At 41.7% G+C, this 12007-nt stretch overlaps 2 protein-coding genes across 2 annotated transcripts in view; one reads left to right on the top strand and one right to left on the bottom strand.

Moving 5' to 3' along the window:
- c20h2orf81 (chromosome 20 C2orf81 homolog) overlaps positions 1-12007 on the top strand; it is a 104567-nt gene that overhangs the window by 12393 nt on the left and 80167 nt on the right. The window lies entirely within an intron of this gene.
- Positions 221-5912, bottom strand: LOC148679523 (uncharacterized). The gene is made up of 2 exons (XM_088651572.1): positions 3187-5912; positions 221-3154 (listed from the first exon to the last, which is right to left on the bottom strand). The coding sequence occupies exon 1, from the start codon at positions 5759-5761 to the stop codon at positions 4262-4264; it is 1500 nt and encodes a 499-aa protein (XP_088507698.1). The 5' UTR covers positions 5762-5912; the 3' UTR covers positions 221-3154; positions 3187-4261.

Raw genomic sequence — 12007 nt, 5'->3', positions numbered from 1 at the left:
TTTTAAAATGTATCAAAAATGATGTATATCATATGTCATATATTTATATTTACATTTAGTCATTTAGCAGACGCTTTTATCCAAAGCGACTTACAAATGAGGACAAGGAAGCAATTTATACAATTATAAGAGCAACAATGAATAAGTGCTGTAGGCAAGATTCAGGTGTGTAAAGTCTAAGAAGGAAAGCATTAGTAATTTTTATTTTTTATTTTTTTGTAGTTAGTTGAGGAGTCAGAGAGGGAGTTGCATATTAGTAAGGAAAGTGGAGACTAAATAGTTGAGTTTTTAGTCGCTTTTTGAAGACAGCGAGTGACTATGCCGTTCTGATGCAGTTAGGGAGTTCATTCCACCAACTGGGCAGATTGAGCGCGAGCGTTCGGGAAAGCGTTTTCTTCCCTCTTTGTGATGGCACCACGAGGAAACGTTTATTTACAGAACGCAAGTTTCTGGAGGGCCTATTAATCTGCAGAAGTGAGAGCAGATAAGAACGGGCGCAGCCAGAAATCGCTTTGTAAGCAAACATCAGTGCTTTGAATTTGATGAGCAGCAACTGGCAGCCAGTGCAAACGAATGAGTAGCGGAGTGACATGTGCTCTTTTAGGTACATTAAAGACCACTCATCCTGCTGCATTCTGAAGCATCTGAAGAGGTTTGATAGAGTTAGCTGGGAGCACAGCTAGTAGAGAGTTGCAATAGTCCAGTCTGGAAAGAACAAGAGCTTGAACAAGGAGTTGAGCTGCATGTTCAGATAGGAAGGGTCGGATCTTTCTGATGTTATAGAGTGCAAATCGTAAGTCGCATGTCTACATGCTTTGACACGTTCGAGCATGAACTCGGTTCGAATCCAGCATCTAAGGAACTCTTTTTTCTTTATTCCCCTGCTACATATCAGATTTTGCCTACTATTTATAACCAGAAAGACAAGTAGGAATCATTAATAAGTTTGTGCATTATATTTTATTTGCACATTTATTAAATGGAAATGTTTCTGATTCACGAATGCAAATTCATCTTCAGTGTTGGAGAGGAAAGGAAACTGCTAGGCTCTAGTTCAAATTATGTTCAGCAAACAATCCTGGGTGTCGGTCAGGACACAACAAATGAGGAGACTGGAACTTCTTTCCCAAGTGTATTGATATTTAGTCTAAAAATAACATAACAAATAACATGAGGATAAATTAGTACAGGTGAATGGGTACATGTACACAAAATAATCAATCTTTGCTTAGTTAGATATAATAAAGCTTACAGGCTTATCCTAAATAACAATTATAGCTCTAAATAATATAAATCTTACAAATAATGATGATACATTATCAGCAATATGTGTAATACTGAATCCAAGTGCATTAGTAATTAAATAATTTGCCAAACATCACCACAAATGCAATAATATTGATTAATACTGCAGTATAAAAGATTTTAACATTTATAGTGGCTAATGAGGCATTTAGCTGTCTCTATATAGCTTAATGATCACTCGATTGGACATGAAGCATCAAGCATTGCATGTCTGGGCATGCCCATACAGATGTAAATGTATACTAATACACTTCAACAAGGCTAAAACATACAGAAATAAAGAGAAAAACTTACTTTATGGTCAAGCACTAACACTTGGAAAACTTAAAACACCAAACGAACTTCAGGAGTGAAAGGATTAAACTTTAGCTGCACAGCCGTCGATCTCTGACTGAATAATGAAAGCTGCAAAGTGAAACTATAACTGTAACGCCTCCTACTGGAAGCATCAGGAAATGCACTCTTAAGTTTTCAGAATACAAGTCTGTTAATAAAAGTCTAGCTTTCCTTAGAGCCTTTTCTACAGCCGCCCCCAAAGGTGCTATGCGCCTTTGTATCCACGAAAAGGTGACTCAAGATGAATTAGTAGGACAGATTCCATCATCTGGCAGAGCTGGGAGAATCACTAACCGAGCTACTGGACGAGTGTAGACTTGGCCTTTTATTTCTACATCGGCAGACCTCACATGTCCATCTGAATTGTAATGTGTTTTGATAACATGTCCAATAGGCCAAAGAGCCCTGGGCATCTGTGGTTCTACTATCATGACCACCATTTTCTCCTTTAAGCTCGGAGGAGAGGATTGCCACTTTTGTCGGGTCTGGAGACCTGGAAGGTAGTTTCGGATAAAGCAGGACCAGAAGTTATCCGCCAAGATCTGTGAATGCATCCAGCGTCTGCGACTTAACAGTTCAGACTCCGGGTATATTACTTGTGGCAAGGACCCATCGGGTCGCCCCATGAGCAAACTATTTGGGGTCACGGGGACAGGGTCTGCAATGTCCGATGACACGTAACCTAGAGGCTTTGAATTGAGAATTGCTTCCACCTCTAAAAGAACTGTTAGCAGGACTTCTTCTGGAACTGACTGAGTGCCTACAGTAGTGTAAAGGGCTGACTTTACTGAACGCACCTCTCTTTCCCATACTCCTCCAAAGTGCGGGGCTGCTGGAGGGTTAAAGTGAAACTGAATTTTCTGGCAAGCAAGCTGTTTCTGTAATTCAGGAGTAATTTCCATGAAGGCCTCTTTCAATTCTCTTTCACCCCTCTTGAAGTTTGTTCCTTGGTCTGACCACAGTTCAGCAGGTGTTCCTCTTCGGGCAATAAACCGTCTCATGGCCATTAAGAAGGAGTCTGTATTCATACTACTGAGAAGATCTAAGTGCACCGCTCTGGTGGTTAGGCACTTGAAGATTATTCCCCAGCGCTTTTCAGTTCATCTCCCGATTTTAATCAGCATTGGCCCAAAGCAGTCTACACCACATGAGTAAAAGGCAGGTTTATGGAGTCTAAGATGGGCAGAAGGCAAGTCTGCCATTTTTGGGATAGTTGGCTTAGCCCTCCAACGTTGACACTCTGCGCACCCATGCTGGTGCCGACGAATGGCTTCACGACCACGGATGATCCAGTAATCGCGCCGCATTTCGGCGAAAACTCGCTCAGGTCCTGGATGATGCAGCTTGGAATCATAATGCTTAATCAATAACTGAGTCACTGGATGATGAGCATCCAAGACAATAGGGTGTAAAGAATGTTCATCAATAGATTCAGCTCTTCTCAATCTTCCTCCAACTCGAATTAAACCATTAGCTCTGTCCAGTTCCGGAGCTAAAGTAACAAGGCGACTGTCTGAAGATACCCCTTTCCCTTTGTCCAAACACAAATAGTCAGTGGGAAAAGACTCCTGCTGAACTCTCTTTAGAATAAGGATCTCAGCTTGACGGTAATGGTCTGCATCAGGTAAGGAACCAGCCGTAGGTTTACCTTGAATTTCCTTAGCAGTGCCATCCAAGAGTTCTGTCCAGGTGTGATATTTCCAGGTATCATTAAGGTTGGATTCTGAGTGGCCTGCTATAGTTCCACAAAGTACAGACTTCCGTTTCTCTGTAAGGTCCTCTGTTAAGGTGGTACCTGGCATTACTGGCCAAGTAGCTGGATCTTGGAGTAGGAACGGGGGTCCTTGTGACCACCTGTTCATCTCTGCAAGGACATTCAGGGATTTACCTCTGGTGAGGTCGTCTGCAGGATTATTGGCAGAATCCACATACCTCCATGAACATTTCTCTGTTAATTCCTGAATCTCTGCGACTATTACCAACAAAAACTTTGTAGTGGCAGGATTCTGAGTTGAGCCAAGTGAGGACAGTGGATGAGTCTGACCATAACACGGTGGACTCTATTTTTAAAGTCAGCTCCTTCTCAAGCAATTTGGCTAACTGAGCCGCTACTAGGGCTCCACAAAGTTCCAATCGAGGAATTGAATGTGAACGTTTGGGTGCTACTCGGGATCGAGCCACAATAAAGGACAAATGCACTTGGCCTCTGTTGTCAGTTGTCCTCTTGTAGGCAACGGCTCCATACGCTTGTTCTGAAGCATCTGCAAATATGTGGACCTCATGAGTGACACCATCCATCTCCATCCCTGTAGGAGTGTAAGTTCTAGGCAGAGTTATGTTTGGCAGGTATTGGAGTCCCTCTTCCCAGGAGTACCATGACTGCAAAAGCTCTGATGGTAAGTTTGGGTCATCCCAACCACGCTGTTTATTCCAGATCTCTCTAATTATGATCTTTGCTCGGGTGGTGTAAGGCAAGAGCAGTCCAAGAGGATCATATTGTGTGGCGAGGACTTTATAAATGTTCCTGAGGGTAGGTTTCTCATACACAACAGGTCTGTGTTTGTACGCTAGAGTATCAGTCTGCCAATTCCAACGTAGGCCTAAAGTTGACTCTGGTACGTCAGTCTAACCAGAGTTCCAAGCTCTCTGCTCTAGCTTCTGAAGGTAAGTGACTCAGTACACTGGGAACGTTACTTGCCCATTGCCTTATGTCAAATCCAGCTCTGGAGAGCATCTCTCTCAGTCCATCTACCAGGCATCTTGCTTCCTCAGAACTGCCCACACTCTGAAGGCAGTTGTCTACATAAAAACATTTCTCTACTGAGAATCTGAGGGACGCATTATCCACACTATGCTCAATCACATGGCGCTGCAGAGCATAATTGGCACAACATGGGCTGCAGGTAGTGCCAAAAGGTAAGACCTGCCATTCGAAGACTTTAGGGGGCTCATCCATTTTCAAATCCTGCCAGAGAAATCGCAACAGGGGCCGATCTTCAGGAAGAAGGCGGACTTGATGGAACATCGCCCTGATGTCACCGCTAACTGCAACTGGATGCTCCCTAAATCTGAGAGGAACACTTAGCAATGAGGCACCCAGTGTAGGGCCAGGCAACAGATATTGGTTGAGACTCTGCCCTTGATATTGGTGGGAACAGTTAAAGACCACACGGGATTTCCCATTATGACTAACAATGTGGTGCGGTATATACCAACATTCAGAATCTGTCATCTCATTCTGGACTTCCTGGATCTCTCCTGTCTGCTTGAGCTTCTCCATCTCTGTTCGATAAGTCTCTGCTTTCACTGGATCCTTCAACAATCGTTTCTCAACACTGCGCAGGTTAGGCATGACTGACTCATTAGGGGCATGCAAAGGAGGCATATCCTTATGACGGAGTAAGGGCGTTGCAAGCCGATGGATGCCATTCACTGTTGTGCGGATAGTCTTTGTTTCGAGTAGCTTTAATGCCTGCTGATCTTGCTTAGATCGAATCACCTCCTTGTCATCCCTATGGGAAACAGCATCCATCTGCCAGAGTCTTTGAACATTTATGAGGAGTTCATCTTGTGGTGGAAGTATGGAGGTCAGTAGGCAGTGCTGAGAGGAGGCTGGCCGCCCCATAAATGATGCAGGGCCCTGGAGAGTCCATCCGAGGCGTGTATGGACAGCAGCTGGACCACCTAGAGGACCTAACCGGATAGGCTCAAGTGGGGTAATGAGATGAGGTTGATCCGATCCAATTAGAAGCAGACGCTGGGCATCTTTAATGGAGGGGATAGGAAGTCCACGTAAGTGTTTATACTTCCTTTGCAACTGATCGATAGGATAGGATTGCTGGGACAGATTCAGGCTATCTGCAGTGAAGGCATGCTCTATTTTATGAAAGGTTTGGGGTTTGTGTGTTGAGGTTATCCGAAAAGAAATTGATGATCCATGTAGAACTTCAACTTCTTGTCGCACAGTGTGTAATGGGAGATTTTCAGGAGTACCTTGTATGCCAAGGGCTTTGGCAGCAGTTGGTAGCAGAATAGTTCTCTCTGAACCATCATCCAGAAGTGCATAGGTAGATAATGTACGGTCTTCATAATGAACATGGACAGGTACCACTTTGAGCATCACACGATTCCCAACAACAGGTTTGTCTAAGTAAAATCTGTCAGGAGAGGAATTGGTAAGGCAGGTCTTGTCAGCACTGACTGTATCTTCTTGGGGGGATCTGATGTTTACTTGGTGGAGAGGTGCGAAGGTGTTTTCCTTGACATATGTTACAGAGCTTCTTCAAGTCACACTGAGCAGCACGGTGAGTCCTGGCACAGCGCCAACAGCGATTATTGTCACGAATCAAGTCTTTGGCCTGGTCAGTGGTAAGTTTAGCAAATGTATTGCATTGACTTAAATAGTGCTCTGTACTATCACAAAAGGGACAGAAACGTTTTACTTCAGCTGTTTTGGTTCCTTTTATCTGAGCTTTCTGAGGGGGCAAGGGAGATACAGGTTGAGTCTCTCCAACTCCATGAAGAATGGCAACAGACCTTCTATTTTGTATAGGTCGGAAAAAAGTTCTGTCTTGTGCTGCTCGTGATGTCATGTCAACATCAAAATCATGACACCAAGCTTCATAGCGGAGCCAGTTTGAAAGATCATGTAAGGTAGGTACACTTCCAGGTTGTCGGAACATGTGGCGGCGAAACTCGCTGGTCAGAAGGGAGTTTGCTCAAAAGACGAGCAACATGTGACCCACAATTCAGCTCAATATCACCTTCAGGCCCTAATGTCTTCAACAGACCCACCAACGACTGTACTTGGAGAGCAAACTTCTGAAATCCAACAGTGTCCCCACATTTTACATCAGGGGCCTCTAGAACACTTGCAATTTTTCTCAGTGCCAGTTGGTGGGGCTGACCAAATTTCTCATGAAGAGCCAACATGGTGTCAGTAAATGGAGTGGGAGAATTCAGAAATGCATCTGCAATCAGCTTAGCTTCATCCAACTTTAGGTGGTCAACCAGTATCTGATATTTAAACAGTTCTGTCCATCTGGCGGGAGCAGATTTTCTAAAGCTATGCGAAGTCTGGCAAACTCGCTAGGATCCGGTCGACTGAATTTAGGGATAGTAGGGGTAGGCCCTCTATAAACATACTCTGATCCTGTAGGCTGGGTTAGAGATGGCATGTTTGACTTTAGCTTCATTGGATGAGCTGAATGGCACGGGTGATCCGACATGACTCCATACTGAGAAGATGAGAAAGGAATTTGGGCACGTGAGGGACTGTAATACTGGGTCTGTGCAACTGAGGATAATAACACTTTGAGATCTTCAGGTGTTGGAGGTGGGGGAAGCACATCTTGGCACATCTGGACACGAGCGTAAGACTTAGAAGACTGACATCCTTGCAAATGTGGAGTCTGTGAGATGTTAACATACTTAGGTACCTCTGCTCGGTAATTCACAGTGCTAGGGCTCTAAGGGTTTGAGCAACTTTAACCAGTTCTTTGAACTCAGTACGAACTGCATTTAACTCAATTAAGTCAGCACGAAAGGCTTGTTGTGACTGCAGCAGCTGCGCATTTTCTCTACGAATAGCTTGAAGCTCACTATAAAGTTCAGGCTCAGGGTAATTAGGCTGCTGGACTGGGGCAAATGACTGAGGTAAGGATTGACTGCGTGCTGTATAACTGTAGTCAGATGGTCTTAACTGATGGCCTGTAGGATATGTAGTATCATCATCCATGTATTCATGATTAATCCATGATGACTGAAAAGGTGTCACTTGGGCTGGGACTTCACATGAATAGGAGGTAGCATGTTCAGTCATAGGTCGGCTCCTTACATACTGCACTTGGAAGTCTTGAAATCGAGCTGGTGGACGTATTTGGCGTTTAGGTCGGGTCTTACAAACCATCTCCTCATCAGACTCCATAATATCAGGAATGAATGCTAACTCCGGCTCGAAGGACCAGTTTGTTGGAGAGGAAAGGAAACTGCTAGGCTCTAGTTCAAATTATGTTCAGCAAACAATCCTGGGTGTCGGTCAGGACACAACAAATGAGGAGACTGGAACTTCTTTCCCAAGTGTATTGATATTTAGTCTAAAAATAACATAACAAATAACATGAGGATAAATTAGTACAGGTGAATGGGTACATGTACACAAAATAATCAATCTTTGCTTAGTTAGATATAATAAAGCTTACAGGCTTATCCTAAATAACAATTATAGCTCTAAATAATATAAATCTTACCAATAATGATGATACATTATCAGCAATATGTGTAATACTGAATCCAAGTGCATTAGTAATTAAATAATTTGCCAAACATCACCACAAATGCAATAATATTGATTAATACTGCAGTATAAAGGATTTTAACATTTATAGTGGCTAATGAGGCATTTAGCTGTCTCTATATAGCTTAATGATCACTCGATTGGACATGAAGCATCAAGCATTGCATGTCTGGGCATGCCCATACAGATGTAAATGTATACTAATACACTTCAACAAGGCTAAAACATACAGAAATAAAGAGAAAAACGTACTTTATGGTCAAGCACTAACACTTGGAAAACTTAAAACACCAAACGAACTTCAGGAGTGAAAGGATTAAACTTTAGCTGCACAGCCGTCGATCTCTGACTGAATAATGAAAGCAGCAGAAAAGTGAAACTATAACTGTAACGCCTCCTACTGGAAGCATCAGGAAATGCACTCTTAAGTTTTCAGAATACAAGTCTGTTAATAAAAGTCTAGCTTTCCTTAGAGCCTTTTCTACATTCAGATAGTGTCTTTATAGCAATGTGCGTGCAGTAGATAGCTCAGATTACTTTGGGAAAACAGGCGACCGCCGCAATTTGCGCTTTAATGTTTAGCTGGTCAACTGTATGGTATAGAAACCTTATAAACCTGCTAGATGAACCCGTCTCATACAGCTGCCATTGCAAGGCTCAGACACTTTGTAGAGAGGAATTTAACACAACTGCCTCTAGGAGTAGCCAATGGAAATAAAACACACACGCACAAAAAATGTGCGTACGCCAGCCATAAAGCTGCCGTGAAGCTGCGCACATTCCCACGTTCAGTTCATTGTTAGTAAATCCAAACGTGAGCGATTCTGAGCGTGAAACCTGGCGTACGCAAAATTTTTGTGCGTACGCAGCATTGATACTTGAGGCCCCTGGTGTTTTGTCAAAAGCAGCTGACAAATCCAGCAAGATGAGGATTGATGATTTAGAGTCTGCTTTAGCCAGTCTGAGATCCTCCACGACCGAGAGCAGGGCAGTCTCAGTTGAGTGGCCTTTCTTAAAGCCAGATTGCTTGTTGTCCATGAGGTTGTTTTGAGTGAGAAAGTCTAGGGGCTCTATTTTGACGGTCCATGCGCAAAGCGCAAAACGCAGGGCGCAAATGCTTTTAGGGCGTGTCAGGACGCGTTTTTCTAATTTAAGGACGGGAAATCTGCCTTGCGCTTCGGTGCATGGTCTAAAAGGGTTGAGTTTATTTTCTTAATGAGTTATAGGTGTGTTTTAAGAATAAACCAATTAGAGTCTTATCTCCCATTCCCTTTAAGAGTCATTCCCTTTAAGAGCGCATTCGCTATTTATTTACAGGACCCAAAGTAAGTCTAAGTGGAAGACATGAGCATTTCACAAGCAAACAGTTAACAGTTTTTTAACAGAAAACTTTTAAACAGAGCTTCTACTGCGTGAGAATGAGAGATAATGGATCACTTTCACTTTCGCTCTTGGATAGGGAAACCTTTACGCACAGACATCAATTAGTCTATAAATAAATACTTTTGTTTGTTAAGAGCAAATATTCGTTTCAAAACTATTTCTAAATTCAGTTCTAATTTCCAGCAAATGAATAAATGAATAATAATAGCAAAATGTGCTCAAAAACCTGAGTTATATCCTAAAACACATGCTTTGCCCCATATGGTTTAAAACCTGACAGATGGGCAAATCTAAGCTTGTTTTTAATAAAACAAATATACATATGGATATAATAAATAATACTGCTAATAATAATAACATTATACAAAAGCAAATTGTTATAAATTTGCCTCCCGAGATGAAGAAGGCATAAAAGCAGTGGTTTTTGATATTTATGTAGGCTAGAAAATAATGTTTTGTAATATTTTAAGCCTTTATATTTATATTCTATATCTATTCTTATTATATTCTATATATATATATCCTTAATATTTACATTTTTTCATATGTAAAGATATTTGCCTATTGCTCTCTTGTGCGTATTAAGCAGTGCGTTTTGGTCTAATGAAAAATCTATTATAGTTTCTCAAAATAGCAACGCACCAGCGGTCCGCCTCAGAACGCCTTCCTTTTTCGACCAGAACGCCTATGGGCACAAAAATGAGCGCTAATGCATTTGCTATTTAAACAGTGTAGCGCAAAACCTCAAAACGACTCTTGCGCCAAGCTTAAACTACCAAAAGACTACTGCGTCACGCCTTGCGCCACACTGCGCCGGGTGTATGATAGGGCCCTAGGACTTGATTGAACACGACTTTTTCTAGAATCTTAGCCATGAATGGAAGCAGGGATACCAGTCTGTAGTTTTCAAGTAGCGTTTGATCGAGGTTGGGTTTCTTGGGGTTACCCTAGCCTGTTTAAATGAAGTGGGGAATAAACCAGAGTCAAGAAATGTGTTGATTATGTGAGTCAGTGTTGGTATGACTGCAGGAGAAATGGCTTGCAGTAGATGAGTGGGAATGGGATCAAGCGGACAGGTGGTTGCATGGCTAGATAGCACGAGTTTGGTCACCTCAGACTCAGAGAGCTGAGAAAAAGCGGTGAGCTTGTGTGGTGATGGTGGTGTATCTTGCCTGTTTGTTGTAGGTGCAGTAAATTGAGCACTGATTTTTGCCGTTTTGGTATAAAAGAATGTAGCAAAGTAATCAGTAGTTAGTGTGGAGGATGTGGGTGGTGGAGGAGGATAGAGGAGGGAGGAAAATGTTTTAAAAAGTAGGCGAGGATTGGTGGAATTGTTGGTTTTTTTGATGGATGTATAACTGTTTTGCAGAAGTAACATCAGCCGAGAAAGACATATATGACATATAGCCTATATTTCTGAGGTAATCTGCCACGTTTTTTACTGTGCTGAGTTGTAGCTGCTTTACTGGGCCTACTACGCTACTGTATTTCAATACTGCTCATTTTGGTGGTCCTTGGAGAGACAATTTTTTTCTGAGGTGGTACTTGATGAAAAAAAGTTTGAAAACCACTGTTGTATTTAATTGTGTTTTGTTACTTGTAACCGCTTGTACTGTATCAGGTTTACTCTTTATATTCTCATATCGTGTTAATGCCACGTTGAAAACGCGACGCATGCTGCATTGTTTACAGTATTACACCAAATTCTGTGACCGTCGTATTCTGTGACTTTAGTAGACGCTGTTCTCAGTTTGGCTTGAACTCGCTCCCACAGGCGGATTGGACACGCAAACAGCGTACATTCTCTCACGTAAACGCACTCATCTCCCGTGCACAGTATATACGTTCTCAGTTTTTCATATTGTTTTCTGTTTACTATTAATATTTTTCCTGCCTGTAATATATAGACGTTAAATTTACATATATTTAACAGCCCATCCAAGGAGGCATTTTACTATAATATTACCAGCACAGCGAGCTTTTCATATTAATTTTAGATTATTAAAACACACACACACACACACACACACACACACACACACACACACACACACACACAATCTATCTATAATTAGTCTAGTTTGTTTTAGCCTTTTCCCTTGTAAGCAATTATGTAGATTACTGTTGCTCCCTTTTAAATGTTTCCCTTAAAAAGTTTATACTATTTTTTATTGGCTTTTAAATTAAAAAGAAAAAGTATTAAAGTGACTCTGGAATGTGTGTGTAAAATAAGCTACTGGTTAATAGAATGTAGGCACACAAATTAAAATAGGTGCATACTTTAATTTAAAATGAAATGTTTTTTATTTGTATATTTTCAAAAAGGTTAAATACAAGATAACATTTAACTTAGCAAAAACTTGAAAACTACTAAGATAAAGGGTATGGGATTAACATGCAGCACAGTTGTAGGGGCTTCGTGGGGTCAGGCATGACCACACAGGCATGACACATCACATGTGATGCCACCGGTCACACGTGTCACTGAATTTGTAACTAAGGAATAAGTGTTTTGAGATGGCCATCTTATTTTAAAAGAAGGTTCTTACCCAAGCACAAGGTAATGGTTTTCTGTACGTTTCCCCTTTCTTTTCTTCCTCCACTTCTTTATTATTTTCCCCACAATAGTGGCACAGCTCACTAAGGTCATCTATTGAACCAAAATATACATATAAATACAACTATATG

Source organism: Danio rerio, chromosome 20 (assembly GCF_052040795.2).
Source record: "Danio rerio strain M-AB ecotype USA chromosome 20, GRCz13ab, whole genome shotgun sequence".
NCBI lineage: Eukaryota > Metazoa > Chordata > Actinopteri > Cypriniformes > Danionidae > Danio > Danio rerio.
This window is presented reverse-complemented; position numbering and strand designations above follow the sequence as displayed.